Here is a 24394-nt window from a genome sequence, read left to right as displayed (position 1 = left end):
TGCGTGTGTGTGCGTGCACGCACACCAACATGCTCTCCGGGCTTACGTAACCCTGAGCTCCACGTGTGTCCTGCTGCAGGCCACAGCTGCAGAGTGTTTGACGCGGTGGGCGTGCAGAGAGCCGCACACCTTCACTTATTTATTGCGCAGCGCGCACACACACACGGAGGCATGTAAAATTCATAGCCATTAATGGACCTATACTCTATTTTAGCTCCCATGTGCAGGAACCTGCTAGAAAGGGTCAGTCAGGACAGCAGCGCTGGGACGACGTCGTTCTCCAGTTCGCATTCGACAACCCTGAAAAATTCACAAATGCAGGATTTTATGTGGGACTTCTGAATATAATTAAAAGTTGGGGTAATTTTCAGAGCTCTATTTTTCATCCCAGCAACTGTGATCATCTGTGGGTGGATATATTATGATTCGCTCGCCATCTGAAGTTCAACCTCAGTCACGTTGCATGTTTGTCGATAACGGCTTGAATTCAATTGGCTATTTCTGAAGCTCTTTTTGCATCTTTTTTCCATCCTCATTGGTAAAATGTTTTAACCCGAAGGCGATGTTGGACTGTTATCTTTACTTTGTCTGGCTGCGCCGTCCACATCTGCTCCTCCTGATCCGTTTAACTACAACAACATAAAAAGAAAAATACTGCTTTTATGACCACTGCTCATCTTGTCACGCTGCACCGACGTCACCAGTACCAGTGTGTCATGGCGACTCTCACCATCACGCTCAAATTGATGTCATTAAAGCCAATTTCTTTTCACCCTCCAAATCCAGGATGAAACAGGATTATCACAGCACGGGCCTACAAGCCCGAGCTCATGCATCACCACATTGCGTCCTCTGTGCATTAAGTCCATCTGTCGCGGGGAGAATATCGAACCGCCGCGTTGTGATGTATGAGCCGTTTCTTTAAGGCATGCAGATAACCTGATTCGCTAACACGTGATTGCCTTTATTGATCCAGGTATGTTTAAAATTGGTTGCGTTGTTTGTGTAAAATGTCTTCTTTTTTTTCCTTTTCTTTTTTTTGTTGCATTTACAAGCAAATAGGCTGCGACTAGGAATTAGCCTTTGCACACATTTCAGGGGATTAATAACGCTTTGTTCGCTCTAGTGTGTATAATAGACCTGGCTTTGGATTTCTTGGTTCAGACAAACTGTAAAATCCTTTGCATAACAATTTCAGGGCCGGGGAGGTGTTTAATAAGCTATTGATGTTTACAAATGAAGGGATACATATTGTATTGTCCCCACTCCATTTTCTGCCAGACTAATAAATCCTTCCAGGCCGCTGCGAGTAAACTTAATATCCATTTTTATTGCTCTCGTCTCCGCAGGGCCGCCTTCCCCGCCTCGAGACTTGGTCTACACGCTGAAGCAGTCCACGCTGATCCTGGAGTGGGCGGCGCCGTCCGACACGGGCGGCCGGGCGGACCTGACCTACAGCGTGGCGTGCCGGCGCTGCGTGGGCAGGCAGTGCGAGCCGTGCGGGCCCAGCGTCGGCTTCGTCCCTCAGCAGGTGGGCCTGACGGAGAAGACGGTGACGGTGGTCAACCTTCTGCCCAACACCAACTACTCCTTCACCGTGGAGGCGCTGAACGGGGTGTCCGAGCTGCTGCCCAACAAGAGGTTCTACACCCAGGTCAACGTGTCCACCAGCCTGCCCGGTCAGTCCCGGCTCACTTTGTCCATTTCTGAAGGCTTTTTTAATGATAAATTGAAGAAATGCGCTTTGAGAGGATAAGAGCTCTGCTGCTGTGAGGTCAGATTGTATTTCAAACAAATAGAAAATGTCGATAAGGAGACAAACAGGCACACTTGGATGTCTTTAAAACAATTTGTGCGTTGTTACGACCTTGCACATCAGCGGTGGATGAATATTCAACATTCCTGCCTCACAGTTGTTTCCTTGTGAAAGTATGTTTTGGACAAATAGAGGAAGAATTACGTTTCCATTGCCATTCTTTAAAAGATTTTGCTGATACCTGGAGCGAGGTGAGGAGAAGCTTAAAATGACGGCTAGTATTTCTGTTTGCCACAAGGATGCTCATCAAGTTGTTTTATTTGCCTTAAGTAATCAATGGAAATGGCCGCTTATAAAGTTGCATTCATTTATGAAACTGTGGCAAATGATGCATCCAGCTAAGGACAGACGTGCTGACCCAAGCGCTTTTGCATGCGCACACAAAGCACCTCCGAGGTGATGTCTGCTCATAAATAGATTTATGCACCGCCCGAGACACGGTGACTCTTGAACGCACTTGAAATTCCTGTAGATTCACAAAATGCGTCTTGAAACAAGCCCACCAGAAGCATTTACCATTCACATCCATTTGTGGAGCTTGTTGTGACTTTTATTTACATATTTATTTATTTTTACTCGCAATGAGAGCAACACAGTCCCCATCTTGCGTGATGTCAGTGCAGCCCATCATTGCAGACCAAGCGAAAAAGGTCTCAGTGGTGGAGGTGATTTCATTTTCATCAGCGGAAGTCTTGGGCAGGCCATTAGCCGGCGGCTTGAAAAAGCACTTTGCCAAGGAGCCGTGTCAACCGACTCGGCAGCGACACTATTTGGAGGAGCTCATGTGTGAAAAGACCAAGCGGGCGCACTTTCGAGTCTATAAACACACTAAAAAAGTGCACGTGGGCCCAGTCTGGCCCTACACATAAACAAAACACAAAGCATACGCATGAATTTGGCTGACTAATCTTCCTTTAAAAGCTAAAAAAGAAAAGCCTGTTTGCAAAAGGAAGAAACTTTTGCAATTTGCTTACAAGGGCTTTTTACGAGTAAGAGGTGAAAACAAATAAGATATGGAGGCCGGGGTGAGTGAAAACTGCTGAAAGTGGCAGGTGATAATAAGAAAAACCAACCGTTTATTCTGCTAGTTACTGAAATTGAGCTCGGGGTAATGTGCTGCATAATGAAAGGAGAACTATTTGTCATGTGAGAGCGAGTGCAGCCGAGCGCCGCGCAGGTCTCTGGTTGGTTTCAAACCAGCTATAACGATTTGCCTGCGATTGCGTGCGCAGATTGATGTTGGCAGTTTTTATGTTTCATTTATTGCTCTTTGTGTCTGTCTGTGTTGCTGAAGACCCTCAGACTCTGACTTTTCCCACCAGCCCGCTGGAAGTTTGACGCAACATCAACATGTGGACGCGTTATCTTATTATCCCTATCGCAGTGAGATTAGAGCTTCGGCAGCTCTGCGTCTTTGTGTTTTAGTCGCTGACGGCCGATTGTCTTGAAATTGCAGCTAATAATTTCTATAGGCTTTAACATTCGTTTCTTTTTTATTTTTACTGGCGTTGAGTTTTGTGGAACTTCACATTTTAAGCTAGCAGCACTTGATCCTCAAGAAGCCTGAGAGATGTTGAAAAAAAGATAGTAATGGCGACTATTATCAGAAGATTTAAAAAAAGAGTTTGTGGTGTATTGATTTCTTCTTTTTAAAGCTCTTGTTGTCAGAGACCTTTGAAGCAGCGTTTACTGTCCACTTTACACCAAGACTCTAAATCCAACGCAATTTTCTTGCCGAAAGCCTCCCCTTTGCCAGTCAGAACTTTTATTGCCAGTCAAATGGCTGCTGTTTCGTGCAGCGTGAGTTATATAAGCTCGTGGCTGAAAGCTTCTGCCTCTTGCTTTCTCCATCGGCGGACAGATGAGAGCCGAGGGGAGCGAACCTGTGCTGTCAGCGGACTTCTGCTGGATCGGAGGGGACAGGCTCCTTATGGATGTGCTCCTCTCCGTTTTATCCGACTCTGCTCACAGTGCCGCTTATTGTTAGCCGGCGTCTCCGGTGCCGAGGCCGAGGCGAACCTGGCCAGCGGCGTCATCCGGCACCCAAAGTGGACTTTGGTTCGCGTTAAAAAATCCCTGAGCTGCGAGGTTAGCGAGGGCGCGTCGCAGAAGGACAAACCCGCTGTGATTCCTTTTGCCGCTCCTCGCAGCTTTTCTCCCCTTTTATCGGCCTTCGCCCTGTCAGTCCGTCTTGTCAGCAGTTGCTATGGCATTGATTTGTGGTTATTACGGGGTATTAGGGCTTGAGTTGTCCCTGCTAGGCCTGTCATCCGCAGGGATTGGACAAGGGGTTAGGCGAGTGTGTTTGCAGGGGTTTCAGAGGACTTTCTGTGCCCGGGAAGATTTACACTGACATTTGGTGCCGACTGTTTAATGTTGCCTGCCCTTGTGTGTGTGTGCGTGTGTGTGCAAGGGAGGGAGAGGGACAGAGATTTTTTTTTTTTTTTAAGGGATTAAATCTTGAAAATCTCTTAGCAATTCTTCCTCCGTCTTTTCGTCCTTCTCCCGGGACTTTACAAATGTGTCTGGAATGAAAAGTTCAGGTTGCCTCACATGATCACAAGGCTGCTTCAGATCGCAGGACAAGAGAAACGGATCGCTCCGGCCCTCTCTGCTGACTCCGTTTGATGGATTGGCTCTGCGAGGCAGACGGACCCAGATATTGATTAAAGGTCTCGCATTGTGCAACTTTCACTCTATCAATTTTTTTCTATCAATACAAAGAGTAAAAAAAGTCCGTCCTTTGCTTCTTTCGCCTTAGCCATGTTTTAGAAAGTCTTGCCAAGGTTCAGCGGTAACAACCTCAGCAGGGTGTTTGCAGCGAAGCGTCACTTTTAGCATTAAGCTCGAGCCATGCATTCTTTTTAATTAAAATTAAAATTTAAGTACATTTATTTCGCCCTCTTTTAATATTTGCTCTTCTTGATTCAACACAATCTATACGGGAGCTTCTGCAGTGGGGGCTTCCTGATTATGTTTGCTCAGTGCGACCCAGTAGGACAATATTTTTAGTGACGGGTTTGGCGATCAGGGAAGCTGCTGCTGCTGCAGGATGACACTGTAGATAAAAACCTTTCCGCTCTTCTTCCAGGAACCAACCTTATTTCGTTCCGTGTTCTTCCCTCCGTGCCCAGTTTACATCATCAAAAACTCACTGACCTTTATGAATCCTGCGGCAGGGATTTAAGCTGCCGCACACACTCCTCCCTCTTTGTCCCCTCATCATGTCTTCATTACCTTTTGCAGGTTCGTTTTTCCCCCCTTGTCTCTAAACTGCGCCCCTCCCCTCTGCATTATGACCTCTTCTTTTTTTACCCTCTATTTCCTCTCTCATTACCCCCGCTACACCTTCCTGTCATCCCATAAACTCACTATTCTTAGATGGCAATTTCTCTGCTCCCCATCCTTTCTCCCCCTGCCACCCAAATCCCCTCTCCTCTCTCTGCTCTCCCGGCCAGCGCTGGTCTTGACGTAATGACGACGTGCGTCCTTCTCCCTGCTCCGCATCTCCCTCGTATCCTCCCGGCAGCTCTTCCCTCCGTCTTCCTTCACTGCCGTGTGTTTGTTTTTTTCTGGATGTGGGAATCTCGGAAGGGGCGGGGGGTATCGTTTAGCTGGCGGCCGAGGTCCGAGGAAGCCCGAGGATTTTGGGGGCGGTGCTCTTGGATCGGGAGCCAACGCACTGAGGGATGCTTTTGTGAATGCTCGGGGGGGGGGGGGGGGGGGTCATTTTACATTCACGCATGAGGCGTTTAGGGTTTTTTTCCCCCTGTCTTTTTATAAATAAATAAAAGCAAACAAACCAAAGCAGCAGTGCAGCGCAGTGAGCGAATCAACTCTGAAAACTAATTGAGCTCGTCTGAGGTGCTGGGGTTTTTTCCGCGCTCTGAGTCACATTAGAGGAATTAGAGTTTCTCCCCGAGACGGATGGGTTTTTATCAGGATGCTCCAGACCACCGCAGGGACCCTGCTTGTGTGTGTGTGTATATGGCACGTCAAGAGTGAATGGATGGATGAAAGAGGACCAGAAGGGGGAAGGGGGGCGGAAATATTGCGGGGGTCGCGTGAGGAGATGGGGGCACGAGCTCGGAATATAGGGGATCGGTTTTGCCCCCGGGGCTCGAGGGGCCTCCTCTGCCAGCTGCGTGGATAAAGGATGCGTGTGTGTGTGTGTGTGTGTGTGTGTGTGTGTGTGTGAGTGTGAGTGTGTGTGTGTGTGTTTCATATGTGAGTGCCATCCGCTATGTACATTTTCGTCATGCTTCATGTAAGACGGTGGGGGTGGGGTAATGACATCTTGGCTCCACGGCGTCGTTCGGCGCATCGTGTGTGTGTATGTCACACGCTTGGGTTTGAACGCCGCCCCTCCCCCCACCCGCCTCAGCCTTCCCGCCGACCGGTCCGTCCGCGGCCGCCTTAGCCGAGGTGCGGATGAAGGGAAGGGGATGCGGGATGAGGAAGGCGGGGTGGAGGTGCAGGTCAGGGAGGAGGAAGGATTGGCATTTCAATATCCTGAGAGGATTAAGAGCCGGGCTTTAGATGGCGGGTCCCCGCAGAGTTACACAGGCCCGGGAGACGGACGCATGAAGGGAGAGGAGAGAGGAGGCCGCGCGGAGGAGCGCACAGGGACGGGGAAGGGCACCGGGGGCCAGCATTGTGAGCCGGATGCCTTCTGGGGTTTTGCAGGGCGGCTCAGGCATGTGGTGAGGAGCGGGGGAAAATAGGAAAGAAATGCTGCATAGAAACTTTTTTTTCAGTTAGTTTGTGTTACCTGCAGCTTTAAAGCATCTGTTGAAAGTGGGGGGAAAATGGGGAGTGTATTTACAAACCTTTGAGCGGGATAAAAGTGAGGGAGATAAGAGGAGGACGGCGAAGTGCAAAGATGAAAAACCAGGCAAATTTAAAGGCAAGTGAGAGACGTGGAGGAGTACAAGGAGGAGGAGGAGGAGGAGGAGGAGCGCGAGGAGTGCAACTTAGGATACGCAGAGCCAAACAAGTTCTGTGGAGGGGAAGCAAGAGGGAGGATGTTAAACAGCCGTGGCTGTGCGACCGGCTTTAAAACATTCTGGTAAAAGTATATTATGGCAAATAAGGCAGGAAAACAATAATAGTAAAAAGATGCCTCAATATAATCATCAACATTTTCACTTTTCACTTTCTACTACAACTACTGCTACAACTAAAACATCCACGAGTGTGCGTAAAGGACATTGTATCAGATGATGTTGTCCCCAAAACATTTTAAATACAAATTTCTTCTTGATGTGCCTTCAAAAAGAACGGTTGGTTTTGACTGTATCCCACCCCGGCCCTGCCCCTTCCCGCCCCCCCGCCCCGCAGTGACGCACGCTGCAGGCTTGCAGAGTTTCAGCTGCAACCTGCTGCAAGTCCTTTCATTAAAACGGCACCTGCCAATAAACCCAACGGAAGGGTGCGAGCGGCGTCCAAACACGGATGAAGATAGATGGGCCGCTCGCTCGGCGTGGGAGTGTTGGAGCGAGCGGCTGAAGGTTCGCCCGGCTTTAATAACACGCCGTGCCAATCAAACTCCCACTCGGAACAAATTAAACCGCAATTTCCTTTTTTCCCCTCCCTCTCCAATACAAACAAATGCTCTTTTAAAGCATTACATCAACGTCTACACATACATATATATATACATATATATATATATATATATATATATATATATACATATATACATATATATATTTATATATTCACCTCCTGCAAAGTCCTGTTGACTCATCATTTCCTGTCGGGTTAAATAAATATTTGACGCTCGAAGGATAGAAGCAAAATAAGCGTGGCAGGGTCGGCTGTGACTTGGCACGATGAGATTGAAGCAGTTCCTCTGTGAAGCCGCCGCTGCCTCTCTGTCACTCACTTTGCGCTCGTTCTTTTTTTTTTCTTTCCCAGTTCGCACCTCTCCTCTGACTTCTGCCCAGCCCCCTCCTTCCTCCAACCCCGCCTCCAACCTTCAGCGTGGAGACATTTGGATCCTCCTCCTCTTTATTTTCTTTTTTTTTTTTTTGCGGCCTCCTTAATTAGAAGTGATGGGAAGGTGAGGCTTCAGCAGGCACCAAATGAATAGAGTCATCAAGCTACTTTTCATGACGAGAGCCCGGCCTCTTAAGGCGCCTTTTTGGTCCTGTGATGGGAATTTTAATTGCCTACCTCTCGCCTCGTAATTGGAGTCTATGGAGAGGCACTCACGGGCTCTCCGTGTGTGTGTGTGTGTGTGTGTGTGTGTGTGTGTGTGTGTGTGTGTGTGTGTGTGTGTGTGTGGATTTTTTGAGGGGCTGTTTCTTGTTGTTCGGGTACTTGTAGCGCTCACTCAGGAGCAACAACACGCCTCGGGGCTGAACTGATGACACACATGTCGCGCCATCCTGCTAATCACAGCATTACACCGGGCTGCAGGGCAAACCCCTCACAAATCCCTTTGATGCACATCCGCTCTCAGCGGACGAGAGAAAGAGGTGAAGATGGGAACCAAAAAAGGAAGACAAAAAGTTCAGACTCCGAAAACTCATTCTTTATCCCGCCGTCTGAGATCCCCAGAGGGCTGAGCTTGTTTTGTGTGTGTCGTCGCCCTGCATCTTTTGTTTCTCTCCGCCAGGGTGTTACAACTTCCCCCTGCGAGGTTGGGATAAAGTTACATCGAGATGCTGCCGTCTCTGGGAACGATGGCGTATACTGATAGGAGCCTGACATCGATGTTAACCTTTGACTCAGTTCATCCAGATACGTTTTAGTTGGTTCATCTCATCCCGTCTTGCGCTGACTGTGGTAAATTCCAATGTAATCAGGACTCTAATGGAATTCAATGGGGCAGCAGGTGCTCAATGCTGTGTTCCCCTGGTCTTCCTACGTGACGCCCCCTTGTGGGCGGTTGCAGACTCTCTAATCGTGAGCAGTAGAGAGAATGAAAACATATCCGCGTCCAGTGGAATCCACTCATCTCTTCTGAGACAGTTTCCACCCATCCGTCTGCTTTCTGTTCCTGCTCTCTGCAGGTGAAGTCGACAATTTTTCCCAGGGCCACGTGGAAAAACAAACAACCATTCGCAGTCACACCTACAGCCTAGTTAGACTGCCCAGTTTGCCAAAGGTAAATGTTTTTCAGACGCTGGGAGTTTTCTGCCATGTCTTACTGTTTGATTCCTACTTTATGCACACAGTCCAACAGTCAACAGAGATGCATTTGCTACCTTTCTTGACTTTGCAAGGAGGGGAAAGCTGTGCCACGCGCGCATACGTTTGCTCTTCTTGCGTGTCTGTCGGGACAGATAGAGCCGCGCTATCATTCTCAGCCAATCCCCTGCAGTGGGGCTGTGGTCAGCCCCCCCCCCACCCCCCCTACCCCCGTGTTTGTTTCTCTGTCTGATCTGTTGTGTTGACTTCCTGGGGCTGAGGCTGCCCGGCTTGACGGACCTTCCGTGATCGTGCCATGTTTCTACCTTCGGGCTGCAGCACACCGGGGGGCCCCTGAGAGCGTTCAGAGTCAGTAGTCGCGCGGCTGTCAAGAGCAGTTTAAGCAAGTCGGCCCCAGGTGACTGCCCCCCTGGTGAGGTGTGCTGGATGGCTGATTTGACAGATTTATAAACTGCACCAACAAGTCATGAGGCTGGTTTTGACTCAGAGAAGCTCCTTATGTTTACTCTTCAAGTCACTGTTTAAGTTTGACCAAATTACAATCCTTAATAGCAGGATTTTAGGGGAAATATTCACATTGTAAGCTTTATGCCCACCGTGAATGTCTTTTTTTAATCTCTCTTTTGGATTCTGTCGCACTCACACAGTCCCCCTGCTACTTTGGTCCCCTCCTCACCCACCCACCCACTGACGGACACTTTAATCGTTCTGTCACCGAGGCTCAGTGGCGAACACGCCTGTGTGGATTACAACCCTGGCAATGTACAATCTCACCGTTGAGATGAAAATGTGTCATTTTCCAGGTGTGGCCTCTCCACCCACAGGACAAAAAAAAAAAAAATTTGAATCAGTGTGGCACGGGCCTATTTTGTACCTCAAACACACCCTCCTGTTTTCCTATTCAGCCGCAGCATCTGCACAGGCCATCTTTAAGGTGGAGCTAATATCAAAAAAAATAAATAAATAAAAAAAGCAGAGCGTGGAGCAGAGCAGAAATAAAAATTGTTATGCATGTATGTGTATTAAGGTCCAGGTGGCTGGCTGCTGATAGGGCAGATTAAACCGAGAGGTGCGCGCCAACAGGTTGCCAGATAGCGCTCCACTGCTGGGCAAGTTCCCGCAGCACGGAGATTAAAACAGCAAGACCTGCTGCAAGATAGTGAGCGGACTGGAGCTTTTACTCTCGTATATGTGACCTTATTAGATTAGGATGCAATCGCATGCACGCACATCGAGCCACCTGGTGAACAGTAGAATAGATGTATTTTGTTTTGTTTTTCCAGAGGAGACTAAATTTAGAATAGTTCAGGGTTTGACTGACTGTTTAATTAGCTGCAAATTATTTTTGCTTATGCTGTCACGTTGATTAATGGAAGAGGAGTTGCGTGGCTCATAAAAGTGACACAGCTCCTCTTGAATCCTTTTAGGCTGCGCACTTCTGGCTTCGTAAACAGATTAGGGCGGCGACTTAATGATTTTGCATTTATGGTTCATACGCCGGTTTTTCCTCGTCGCTGATTAATTGCACAGGAGCCGGCGCGAGCTCTCCGCGCAAAGCTTTCCATTTGCTCTCGGACCGAGGAAAAGCTATTTACAGTGTTAGCCTCCGCTCAAATGCCATAGTGACATTAGAGGATATAAAACACCTGCATCGCCCTGCTAACCGTGTGCAATGTGAAAGCTTGATGGCTTTATTAGGGGTGCGGAGACAAACTCTGCTGGGACGGTGAGGCGGCTGTCGGGGATGCTTGCAGCGAAGGAGGACAAAAAAGCCCCCGGGGGAGAACCGAGCCGGGGGAAACGCGATGACTCCACTCCCGCACTGTCAGCCGTATAAATAGTCAAACTTAATTTTTAGTTTAACCCCAGGTAGGAGCCAGCAGCACTGCGCCTGGAGGAGGCAGGACGCCGAGGCTGCCTATTAACCTCCTGAACGTGAACGTTGACGCGGCAAAGAGACGCAGCACCTCTAAATCTTCTCTTCCGTCTCTGACGTGAACACGTCCTCGCTTTTTTTAATGCGCTGCGGCGCAGAGGGAGCGCACAAAGGTTTGCGCACGCCGACACCAATGGGATCCACCCAGCAAGGAGACGGATGTCATCTCGGCGGAGGCTCAAACGGGCCCCTGCGGGGGGAATGGCGGGCTCCCACCCCCCCCGGGAGCGGAGACGGAGACGGAGGTGAACAGGGAGGCTGAGGAACTCCGGAAAAGGAAATGCAGATCCGCTGCAGAAATTTAAATAGGGGAGGACGCAGGAGTGTGAAAGAGACTGCGAGACGCTCAGCTCCCCCCATGGGGACGCCGTCTCCTCCGCCTGCCTCTTTTGATAAGGACGCACAGATGCCAGTCGCACCTTTAGCTGGGCTCCACACACACGCACACACACACACGCACACACACACACACACACACACACACACACACACACACACACACACACACAACACAATGCAGGAGCCCGCAGGAGCAGCAGCCTTCCATTTTGGGCCGAGGTCCTTTTCACTGATCGGCTATAATGGCTTGAACGTGGCACCTGCCACATGACTCTGCTGGGTGGCAGCACTGGGCATCTAGTTCCAGAAAAGGAGCTCAGAGGTTGGTTGCGAAAAGAGATTCTGGGAGTTTGCATCAGTTTCAGTACAGACGGCAGTGGCTATGAGTGTGAAATGTCGTCGCAACTGCTTAGACGAAGAAAAGAGGATTTAGTGGATTTCCTGTCGACAAACACTGATATTTTTCTTTTGCTCTTTATAAAAATCCGTCCGCACTTGGCAGGTCGCTTAAGTCGACACAGTGCTCTTAAATCCTTTTGATTTATCTTGTGTTATCCGTCAGGTGAAGAGCCCATTAAAAGCACTTCCTTCCTCCTCAGTAAAACTCACTCTGTCACAGTAGAGCGGACCAAGTGACTCTGTTATTGCTCTTAATGGCTCATGGCCTCCCAGCGGTGAGAGAGGCACCACTAGCTGATCGGAGCTAACCGCCGTTTGACACTTTACATAATCAAACATGAGCCAAGACTCGATATGAGTAAAGTGAAAATAAACGTTTTGATCAAGTTCGGCTGCAGCTGCTGCACTAGAACCAGACTAAATGCACTCGGACCTACTTTAAACTGAAACCAGTGGCAGTGGCAGCAGCTGCCGCGTGCCGCCTCTGTTGTGCCGAACTCCATCTGTTCTTCTTCCTCCCCGTGAACACTTTCCTTTTCCCTTCTCTCTTGATCCGCTCTCATCACAGTGGCCCCCTTTGAAGTGTATTGACCATAATTTGGATCAGCGATTGGTTTGTGTGCACCGCCAAGCTCTCATGCTCCGTCTCATCAGACGCCGTGTATCTCGGGTGTATCAAGTGTCTGCCTGGTGTCTGCCGTGCAATCTCGGCTCTGCGATGAGGCTTTGAATTTTTTTTTCCGATGTACTTCGGCGGGAGAGCCGAGGAGGCTTATTGCGCGCAGGGCCATCACCTCTTCTATATTACCTGAGAAAAAAATCATTGTGCAGTCGCCTGTGTGTGTATGTGCACACTCAGGCGCACACAGCTCGCTTTACACGGTAGTCGGCATTGATTTCTTCCGCTCAGAAATAGCAGCGAAGCCGACATTACCCTGAACTTTTTTTCATCCTTTCCTGATAGGTTAAAAAAAATACACATCTAATATTTTCAGACAATAAATTGGGAGCTGCAGATGTCAGCAAATTTACATTTTCAGCCAGTCAGTCAGAATGCTGTTATGGTTCTTAGGGGAAAATACTCAATAAGTAGCGGGAAGGTTGAAGATAGTCCTGTTTGATTGCACTTGGTCATTTCATGCGTTTTTTGCCGATCGGAATACGAAAAACGCATGAAATGACCAAGTGCAAACAGTCCAAATCCGTTTTGACATCCGAATACCAAAACCACCTCGGGAAGTGGTTTTGGTAGTTGCATCGCATAAAAACGCATTCCTCACGGACGTGGGAACAGAATGCGACTTCAGTCCACATTAAGGACCGCCAACTCCACTCACCTCTCCCGTGTACGTCCTTGGTTGGCGCCCCAACTTCCGCCGTCGTCATTATAAAGTTACAAACAAGAAGCCAAAACAAATAATTTTTGTTTGACTCGTTTATTAGGATGCTAATAAATTTCACTCCGCATTAGTGTATTTTGTCAGCGGAGCAGCGGTCGCAGTTTCCCACATGTGTGATTAAATGTGCGACGTTGCATCCGAAAATTTGCCAGCCACTGTTGATCAGAAAAAGAAGTCGTCACCACTCTGTCCCACCAGTCGTTACTCCACGTTCGGATCCATACGAGCTGCAGTAGAAATAAAACCAGTGACTTGATGTAGTCCGCAAACAGGAAGTTGATTCCTATTCGCTGTCATGTAAAACTCGCCGTGGTTTTGCGCTTTACTGCCGCCAGTCGTTAAAAACGGAAATGACGCATGTTGCATTTGCATAGGTTGGGGGGGGGGGGTGATGCGATCACAAATGGCACGCTCGAGACGCATGTTAATGGCTAAGTGCGAACAGATGCTGCGAGATCTGTTCTCGTGATCCAATCCCCCAAAACAGTTACAAGTGACCAAGTGAAAACAAGGCCTAAGTACAGTGTCCACAAGCACCAGGTAGCTCCCAAGGACCAGATGAGGAGCCCACTGGCCTGTTTCAAAAGAAATAGCGCAAGTCATTAGCTGCGTTTCCGTTACCCCTAGAATTGCGCGAAACCTAAATATCGCAATAAAAAACTGGCAATGGAAACACCTTAACTTCAAAAAACTTCTCAAATATCGCTGAAAGGTTTTGACGCCCTCATGAGGTGGTTTTTCAGACGTATTGATATCCGGGTAAATGACAAAAGTGACCTTTTTTCGCATTTACACGTCAGCAGACGTGACGTGCGGGGTCATGTGACCAGTTCATTTCTAGTGAAAATGGCGGAAGAGACAGAATGTTTTTTACAAGTAATCAAAAAGAAAAATATTCCAACCATTCTTGACAGCAAACAACATCGACATGCATCGCAATTGTATTTTAGAAATATCACTTTTATTTTGTGGAAAACTGTAATGGAAACGCAGCTATGGAGCTGCGTCTAAAACTTATCCAAACAATTTGTTTATCACACGCTATCCAGTCTGACTGAATCAGGCCCATTGTATACAGACTGATACTTGGATGCCTGAAAACGGGCGTCAGACTTTTTTGGGGGCTAACTACTTTTCATCTTTTTTTTCCAAAGTGAAGCAGCTCCGTGACCGTTGTGTCACTTTAATAGTGGAGGTGATAGCTTACAGGCGAAGATCTCGTGCACACCTGTTTTATAGGTGTCAGGTTCTCTGTGATCCGGACGGCGGAGGCGCTCGCCGTTCCCATGCATAATTCAGGGCGAGCAGGAAGGAAAGAATGGCAAGCAGTAGCCTGCAGTTGTTGTACGGGAACAGCAGGTTGACAGCGAGTTTGTCTTGGCGCCGGAGGAAGAGGATGCCTGTTAGCCCTTCTTCCCTCTCAGAAACCAGCCTCCAAACTCCCCGCCATCTCATGCATGCATGCGTGCCTTTCATGAGGGTTGTTTCTCGATGTTTTTCAGCGAACGTTCCGTAATTTTCTTCTCCGGGACTGTAAACAAAAACGCGCAGCAATGAAAAAGTTCCGCTGTTCTTCTGTGTGTTGATTAGCATTTTTTTTTTTTTTGCCTTCACCTGTTGTTTTATACATTATGCTGCAGTCTTTGTAACTCCAGCTTGATGCCTCAGGGAAAGTGTACGTCTGATTTGCTTACTGATGTGATTTAAGTTATCTTGGCACTCAGTAAAGCATTTTTACGATTTTCTTTCCCATCTGATACATATGGAAATAGTTTGTTTGAAGTAGATAAAAAAACAGATCGTAAAATGACATTGCCTTGTGTAGTTATGTTTTGTGCTTTACGTGAGCTCACTTAATGATGCCTTTTATTATTAACTAATTGATGCTTAACATTTAGTAGCAAATAGGTCTCCTTATATCATTTATGATCAGTCTGTTTCCTATGATTATGAAAACATATTGTAGAAATTGAGTGGAACCTCTCACTTGTTACCAATAACTTCCATTACTGAATTTCCTCCTCATTAAATTAAAATGGACAAACATTTGATGCGCTCACGTTCTCTGGCGACACTGGAGACGCAAACCAAGTTGCATCTGTGATACAGCAACACAACATTAATAATAAATACGTGCTATCCCAGAGAAAAGGAGGAAAAGGAAACAGATGGAGATGTTTGGACTGTGAGTGGGAGGGAAACCTGAAGAGAATCTTTGATCCACGACTCAAACTGACTGACTTTTCCTCCCTCTGCATTCACACCGTCGCCAGCGTGCCAGTGGCAGTTTGGGATGGGGATGAAGTGATGGTTAAAGATCAGAGGAAAGGATGAATAGGGTTAGTATTAAAAAGGGTCCAGAAGCGAGCTGAGGGCTGTGGACATTGAGGTTCAGGCAGGTGGGATGCTGAGGATTTCCTTTTCTCTTAGATGCGGACGCTGAACTTTGTTTGCAGAAGCCGAACACGATACTGGTGCATCCAGGTGAAAGACGGTCGCCATCCTCATTTTTGCAGCTAACCCTAGAAATAATAACAATCGTAAATTTGACTGAGCTAACTGCACCTCTTTATTTCCCTCGCCATGTTTGAGTGACAGTCCACATTGCGAGCTAATTATATGTGGCATAATTAGCACTTAAGCGCGAGTGGGTGGCGCTCGCTGATTATCATACTATGTGCCGCCTGTCACTGGCTGACGGAGAAACAAAAGAACGGCTCCTCTCCCCCCCCCCACAGTAATGAAATTGTTTGCTGTGGTGAACCACCGCCACCACCGTTGCTGCACGCGGCATCTAAATGTGTAATAAGCCCCGCATGGAAGATTCGTCTTCTGCTTCGTTCTCCATCCTGATCAATACAAGATGAAAAGTCTGTCAGGATCTTTGTTTTTTGTCCCCACCCACCCACCCCCCCCCCCCCCTTACCCGCCACCGCCACAGTGTCTCTGAGATTGAGTCAGAGGGGAGATGAGGAAGAAACAAGTTCCGAGTTGATTGAGAGTCTGCCGGAGAGGACGGGCCGGCCCCGGATTAAGAGCGTCTCCATCCGTTAGCGCTGCGTCGATTCAGACTCGTCAGTCAATCCATATCTGTATTGATCCATCTGGAAGCCCCAGCGCAGTGGCACCAGTCGCTCCTCGGTCAATGTCAAGCGCTCGTTCAGATAAAGAAAACTTGCGCTGGGTTTGTCCGAGAAGTCCAGGTGAAGTCCACCCGTGTCAATAAATAATCTAGCTATTTTTATGGAATGATTTCAGGCCCATGTGCCCTTTAATGACCTGTGGGCTTGATTCTTCACTTGGCAGCAGCAGCAGCAGCAGCAGCAGCAGCAGCGGAGCGTTCTTTGTCCACACCTTTGGGAGGGAACTCGCTGTTCCCCTTCCGACGACCTTGTGAACAGAATTCGCGCGGGAGGGTCGGCAATTTCTGCAAAAAGCCACGCGTGATGCATATAGACTTTGAATGGAATTCTCCTCTTCCTCTCTCTGCAGCGCCCTCTCTCATCAGCGAGCTCCGAGCGGAGAAAATCGAACAGAAGAGCATCACGCTGGTGTGGAGGCAGCCGTCCTACCCCAACAGGAGCCGCACCGAGTACGAGGTCAAGTACTACGAGAAGGTGAACGAAGGAAAAAAGACGTGTGGACTGTCGTCAGTTGTGTTGTGCTGGTTTTTTCGTTTGAGACATGAAACTGTTCGCTTAGCAAACTGAGTCACGGAGCGGGATCCTACATTTCCCGCAATGCAGTTTAACGGCAGCTTTCCACATTTGCTCCTTTAAACGCCTCACGCCTCCTCCTTTAACTCCCCATTGTTTATCAATCCCCACATTTCCACAGTTTGGAAACCATTCCTTCTGTTTTTGGCTTTGACGCTACAATTATCTTTGCGGTGACACATTCGTTTGCCAACATGCAACCGAAGGATGTTTTTACACAACCAAGTCACAGCTCCAACTGTGCGACTACGCATCAAGTCATTGGTGTTTGCACTAGAACAGACGATGGGATTCTCTGGAACAGCTCTAAAAAATATATAGAGTACTTGAAATGATTAATTAGCTAGAAAGAGAAAGAATCAAGACGTGTTTTTACTGCCACTCGCATGGATAAACGCTGCAGCGTCGCCATTCACCCTCTCGCGCTCATTCACCACGACCACCGAGTAAAAGGCGTGGCCCCTCCCCACACCGTCGGCGCCGCCTGCACTCTTCACACTAATTCTGTCATGCACGCAAACCGCAGCTGTCACGCTCGGGGCCCCCGGCTCCGTCCTGGCGGCCCCCACATTTTCTGGAAATGCCAGGTCTTTGTGCTCGGCCGCGTGGCTCCCATTTCCACGCTACCTACCCCCACTCCACCGCCCGCCTTCATGCCTCGGCATATTCCAATAGATCCCTCGATCGCCGCTGTTGTGCTCCCATGTCGTGAAAAGAAGAAGAAGAAGAAGAAGAAGAGAAAGAACAAGACAAGAAGGGCGATATTAAGAGCGGGGATTGGCGAGGAGGGACTCTGGGATGTGGAGACGATGGGAGTCGAACAGAGGGAAGAGGTGAGAAGAGAATCTACCAAATCTAATGGATTCCTGTACTTTTGTTCGAGACAGACGAGAAGAAGATGGTCTCTGTCTGCCGGAGGGGAGGGAGAGAACGTAGCCTTTTACGACAGCGTCAGCAGGAGGCGAGCGGCTGAATCGAGTGTGTAAAGGACAGACGGGAGTAAAGTGAGATTGAAGCGCAAGGATGAGAAGGCATCGGCGGAAAACCAATCAGGAAGGGAGGACGCGGCTCTGCTGACTCGCTCCCTCCTCCCTTTTTTCTTTCCTTTGTCCTGTTCCACATTTTGCGTCGAAACTTTTGCACTTTCTGCTTTTCCAGATGTTAATAACATCGAAATAAGACGGTGGCGGCTGCTGCGGTGAGTGATGCTGATGAAGGCGGCGGTCTGCCGTCGCAGAGGCGCCATCGATGACTCTGCCACTGCTGCTTCTCGTGAACTGGCAGCGTCACCTTCAGAAACATCCCTGAAATCTCTCAGCTGACTCGTGACACTCAAACAGTTCAAGTGTCTTCATGTGAAGACTCCACTGACGTGCGACGACACAAGCGCCGTTTCTTTTTCCTGCTCAGCCTGTTTTTTTCTGGCCCGGACGGGAAGCCCATTCCACCTCGGACCTTGAGGAGAGTTTTTCCGCTCCGCCGCGTCGCCGACTCTCCGCCCTTGCCGAGCTGTGACTCATCCTCCAGCAGGATGAGCCGCAAGCTCGCTACTTTTTCTGTTTGTTTGTCTCAGACGCCCTGTTCCTTGGCGTGGAGTCATCAAGAGATTGTTTATTGTGTTTCTTTTAACAGGAACAATACAAGTATTCTTCCTCGCCCTAATGACTCTTCGGAACGCAGAGCACGTCCCCCCCGACAGTTTGAATATCAGCCGAGTAGTTTGATTTGGTTACCCCCTGTATTTCGCACACCGCCCCCCATTACAAACTGTGCCTCGTTCATTTCCGAGGCACTGTCCCACCTCTGTCTCCTCCTCTGTCTTTGCAGGAGCACAAGGACCAGAGCTACTCCACTGTGAAGACGGCCGCCACTCGCATCAGCGTCAACAACCTCAAACCCGGCACGACATACGTATTCCTCATCCGGCCATTCTCCACGCCGGCGCCCTCCTCCTCCCTCTCCTCCCCGCCTCTCTCCTCTTCCTCCATGTCCTCGTCCGCTTCGTCCTCTTCTACTTCTTCTTCCTCCTCCACTTCTTCTTCCTCCTCGCCGATCGACTACGGCGCCTACAGCGCCCCCCTGGAGCTACAGACGCTCGGAGAGTGTGAGTCCCCCCCCCCACCCCCAACCGCCGCCGGGTTTTATTACGCCTCTGTCCCCCTTACTTTCTTCAACTGTGTTCGCCAAAAAATAAAAAATGACAAGGAAACATGGAGTGGAGTGGTTCAGCGCGGGCAACAGTCCAGAGCTGTGCTTGCCGGAGTTTGAGGAGCGAGAACGAGTCTGTAAGCGTGTCTAGCGTGAGGTGTAAAGATTGAAAATCTCCTTCTGTCAAGTCGTGAAGCTCGCCAGCGCAAGCTAACATTGTTGCCACTAAAAGTTTAATTTCCCTCCGTATCAGATTCGGTGACCTCTACGCATGGTTTCGCTGTGTTCCCATTGCCAGAGTCACCTGAGAGGACAACTAAGCAGGAAGTGTTTTACATCAGACCTTTTTCTTGCAGTCACTCGCAGGAAAAATCCCTTTTTTTCCTTTAATAATGCATATTCAGTTTGCCTTTGTTTGCCTCTCGGCGAGATCAAGTGTCAAACGTGGGCAGCAACACAGCGGCCTCTGGTGTCCGTGTCTGAAAACATGCTTCCTGGCAACACGTCCTCGTCATAAATATGAAATTGATCTCCCGACTGAATAATGCATAACGCAAGGAGAGTCTTGGCCAGCCAACACTCGGTACTGCAAGAACATTCTGAGAGGGGAAAAAAAACAAAAGTGTGCTTGGGTTCAAAGTTCAACCAAGGTTGCAGGAACAGCAACTGGCAGAGAAGTTTGGTTAAATTATTTCCCAAGCAGTTATGAGGTCAAGAGCTTAGGTTTCTCCATTTCTTATTTGAAAGAACTTTTACTTTGGGAGAAGAAAAAAAATGTTTTCCTTGCTATCTTTGTTTGTTTTTTGAATAAAGTGATTGAAGGGGCAGAACTGCAGACAGGGTATAATCGATTTGACACCAAGTACAGACTGGGTTACGGCAACTTTTAGTTTTACTATAGTAACATTGTAGAGAAACAAATAATAATAATAACAATTATTATTATTACTGTAACAATTAACAACTCACAGTTAGTTATAAATGGGACTTTAGTTAGTTTTAGTTATTTACTTTAAACTGCTTGACTCAATGTCTGTACAGTTCAATCAGCTTTTAAATGATTGTTTTCTTGTATTTTAATTTAACCCTTCTCCTCCTGTTCACACTTAACATTAACTCACTTAACATGCAGCGACTGAACACATTTGCTAGAAGCACGTGTTAAAGTGTTATTGTGTGTCCCGGTGTGATGAAGACAACACTCCTCTTGCTCAGCGTGAAGCTTGGCAAAGTTCATCTGTGCGGCCGGCCTTGTCTCAGCAGTGATTTGATGAAATGATCAAAGTTTGCAGTAAACACTCACTCAGCCGTAATGGATCTGGATAGAAAATAGGCTCCAATTGAAGCTGTCTTGCATGCGAGCGCTTTTCCACCTCCAGGATTGCAGCCACATGGCAGTGCAGAGAACATTTACCCATGAATGAGAATCTCCACGCGAAAAGCCTAACGTAAACGTTGACGACACCCACTTCGGGGCCCGCTGTAATTTTCCTCGGGCTCTCTTCTGCCGTGAGTGCCTCGTTTGGTAAGAGGGAGCGAAAGTAGTCCCCACATGAAGGCGCTCATGACGGCGTGTCTACATTTGTCGAGACAGAGTTTTGAAGAAAAAAATCAATTGTCAGTTTTGGACCAAACACAGCTGTTGAGTTTTTCAAAAGTGCTTTTTCTTCTTTCTTTCTTTTGCCTACGCTTTAAGTGCCGCAAGACCAGAGCAATCGCATCCATTATGTATGAGGGAAGGCAGGCATCTGCGCTGAGAACGTGTCGAAATCACGAAAACTAATGCCGGGTATCAGCTGGATGGATGACTGGCTCAACTGGTGTGTGTGTGTGTGTGCGCGTGTGTGTTTAACCGACTCGTCAGTGTCTAACACTTTCTCTCTTGTCGTTTCCCAGTGGCACTGGCGTCCAGCGAACAGAACCCCGTGGTGATCATAGTGGTGGTGTCTGTGGCCGCACTGATTATGCTGCTCTCCATGGGAGTGGGCCTGCTCATCTGGAGGAGGTACGCACAAGCGCACGCACACAAATCAATCGAGCCGCCGGCCCTCTACACATTCCATAGGTCATCTGTCACCCCGAGGCCTTCAGACCCGGTCGCACGTCACGCGGACCTGGGAGGGGAGGTGGGGGGGGCACACACTCTATCTGTCACACTCTGCCTCGTCGTAATCCAGATTAAAGTAATTCCGACTATGGGAGGGGAGAATGGCTGGCGTTACAAGATAGCCGATGACCTTATAGTTTGAGACGCGGCGCAAAGAGTTTGATGAAGGCGTCAGAGGAGGAGGCGGGGGAGGAGGGGGGGTGTCTGCCAGCAGGGTGAGAAAACTGGGCTTTGATCATTCTTTTTATTTTTGGGGCGAAGAACCGGTCGCTCTCTGCTGTCTAATTACTTCTCACGCGGTGAAGTGGGAGCTTGAGGAACGGCGAGGAGATGAAAGCGAGGTTAAAGCGGTGTCACTTGCGTAACCGCCCTGCGTTCACGCGGGCTGGCGGTTTGAGACATAGGGAGCACAAAATCTCAGCCGCTTTCGTAAATAGGAGCGGACACGCAGATTTATTATTTACATTTAAAAAAGGAGGGGGAAAAAAACAGATCAAAAGGCAACTGCAGAGGTTGACTCAGAGCTGCAGTGCTGAACTTCCTGCTATAAGTTACTGTAGCTTTTAGTTTATGCTAGAAAACAGCCCGTGGCTAATGCTAGCACCCGTCGTGCCCTGCGGGAGCAGCTGCTTTTCAATCAGCAAACGGGTGTCAGTGCTAATATAGAAAGCTAATGTATTTGAAGTTTATAGGATTATTCTGACGCTAATATTTTTGATACATGTTGTGCTGCACAATAATCTGCCAGTGATTGGCATGCTCGGCATTCTGGGAACTCAGCAAAGCCTCTAAGATAGCATAGAATTATTATGCTTTGCCTTTAGCAGTTAGCCACAGGCATTAGCAACCCTGGCACTTACAAATCTGACCGAGCCTCTTGAATGTGACGGATAAAACCTTCTCCAATCACTCGCCAGGTTTCACCTCCCCCTTTCCAAACACTCTCTGTGCTTCCTATGAATCCAAAGCTTTTAACCAAAGGCCTGTATTTTTTGGGTTGTTTTTTTTTCCTTAACTCCGCTCTCGGTGTCCGTCGTTGATGTGTATTATTAGCCGCCGCGCTACATCCTGCCATATAATTGCATGTTCCGTTCAGCTGAGCAGATGATGGGAGTTTAGAAGTGGGGGGAGAGGGGGGCGCATCCGAGCTCGCCCGCTCCAGCCGCTTTTGCTCCTCTGACTCCTGTCCAACTCTGTATTCTGCCAGCAGAACGCCATCGCGGCCTTCGCACACAATTTACAGCGCGTGAGCCGCTTCATCGCACATGCAAGCCCACAAGCGGGCCAGCGCATATCGACTCCCACACAGTGACACACACACACACACACACACACACACACACACACACACACACACACACGGAACAAACTTTTTTCTCTGTCTTTGGCTGCCGTTCAGTGATATCCATCAGGGGAGATCATCTCCGGATGCATTTTTGAAAGCGCCCGGTCTCACGCTGTGTGTTCTCTCGTTGTTTGTGCTCCGCGGCGTCGACAGCCCCTTTTGAGCGCACTTTCTCCACGGGCACAGCCTGTTATCTGGAAAAAAAAAGGGAGGCCTTGTGATAATGGGGGTAGGGGAAGGCAGGCGGTCAGACCAAATGGAGAATCAGCAGCCAGGTGTGGAAGCGACATCCATTCAGCCGCAGCTGCTCCATGCAAACCTGCTGCCAGTCAAACACGGCAAAAGAAATCTTCACCCAGGTAGCGCAAAGAAAAATCTGAATATGCAAATGCTGCTCCACTGGATTTAAATACACCCATATTTAAATGCACTGTGGCCCTTTTTGTGGAGAGATGAGGCTGCAGCGTTCCCCCGTGCGCAGCTCAGCTGTGGATCGTCACGCTTATCTTTCTCCCCCTCCTTTTATCCCCGTCGCTGCATCCTTTTGCTAGTGGCTCCCATTGTTTATTGCCGCTCAACCATTAACTTCCCCCATCATGTTTTGCATGCAGACAGGGCGGGGGAGCTGGGGGGGTTGGCTTGACGCCTCAATTACCCAGCTCTCGTGCCTCGCAGAGACAGCCAAGCTGCAGGCCTGGCTAGAGGTTCTCCGTTACATTGATCTGCCTGCTTGCACACACACGCACACACGAGTGGAGCGCGAATGCAAATGAGTCTCCACCACCGCACGCACACACAATGGCAAAGGACCAGTCAGTCATACGCAACTGAGGCATGTGTTTGCGTCTTTGGAAGACCCACTTCATTAGCAAATCTGGCTCTCTGTGTCACACTGCGAATGTAAAGCACTCAGCTGGCGGCGGTGGCGGCAGGGCCTCAGCAACTCCAGCAAACACGGATAAATAGTCTCAGATTGTGTTGCAGAAGAGCTTTTTTTCTTTTCTTTTCTTTTCTTTTAATCCTTCTGGCTGGCAGAGAAGATCGAGTAGCAGTTAAGGGGGCGTTTAGGGGAGATTAAGAGGATGCAGGTCTTTATACACCTCCTTCTCTTTGACTCTATCAGTCAGCATTTATGGGCAACAGCCCAAAGGTGACCGATCCAATAAAATCAACAGAACCACTTCAGAACAATAGACACAGTGAAAATCATTTAAAAGGTGCACAGGATTGAAATGTCACAGCACTGCTGAGTGTTCCGGAGTCATTCTGAATAAATACATTTTAGCTTGGGTGAAAAAAAAGGTCTGGGTCAATGATGGTGAGTCATGGGGGAAACTGGTGCCTGAGTCTGAGAGCCCTGCTGTAAAGATTTAAAGCCTTTGGCAAATAAGGTGTCGTTCAAATCAATTCTAACACAGCAGCGCAATGAAATCTGAGCCTAACTTGATGGAAACGGGCAGAATGTAAATAATGGAGGGAACAGATGCGCCGGGGGCAACGTCCAAACACTCTCCATGCAGAAAGCCCAAGCTGGGCTGGTGGGCGCCCGGATTGTTTACCCTTCAGCGGACACCCTGCAGGTGCATGCGCGTTGATTGAGCGCGTGTGCGTGCGCGTGCATGTGTGCACAGATGCCTGAAGAGCGGCTAATAGTTCATCAGGTGCAGGACATACAGGGGAGATGGAGTGGCGGGAGACGAGGAGGCGGTTTAGATGGTTATTTTTAGAGCCATCGACTGTTGGTGACATCAGGAGCAGCCTTGGCTCTGAAGGGGGTTTAAAAAAAATGAAAAAGTAAAACGGAAATGTGTCAGAGATACCGAGGTGGTGAAAAAGGTTCTGATCGATATCTTTGGAAGGCCTCGCCGTCACAGCGTAAATGTCTTCCACTTTCAAATTGCAACGTTGTGGTTCCTGGCGGATCAGCATCTGTTTTGGTAACGTGTCTCTTTTTTCTCTTCTTTTCATCAAAAGTATTTTGCCCAACATAAATCTTTCCCAACCTTAATTTCCTCTCTTTCACTTAAGCA

At 48.6% G+C, this 24394-nt stretch overlaps 1 protein-coding gene across 1 annotated transcript in view; it reads left to right on the top strand.

Annotated features, from left to right (window-relative positions):
• epha10 (EPH receptor A10) overlaps positions 1-24394 on the top strand; it is a 131324-nt gene that overhangs the window by 88034 nt on the left and 18896 nt on the right. Inside the window, exons 5-8 of the mRNA XM_076051677.1 lie at positions 1350-1679; positions 16541-16665; positions 18592-18868; positions 20809-20917. Coding sequence (XP_075907792.1) covers positions 1350-1679; positions 16541-16665; positions 18592-18868; positions 20809-20917 — 841 coding nt within the window. The remainder of the gene's footprint in view (positions 1-1349; positions 1680-16540; positions 16666-18591; positions 18869-20808; positions 20918-24394) is intronic.

Source organism: Nelusetta ayraudi, unplaced genomic scaffold (genome assembly GCF_046127955.1).
Source record: "Nelusetta ayraudi isolate G7.1 ecotype Tasmania unplaced genomic scaffold, CSIRO-AGI_Nayr_v1 ptg000135l, whole genome shotgun sequence".
Lineage (NCBI taxonomy): Eukaryota > Metazoa > Chordata > Actinopteri > Tetraodontiformes > Monacanthidae > Nelusetta > Nelusetta ayraudi.
This window is presented reverse-complemented; position numbering and strand designations above follow the sequence as displayed.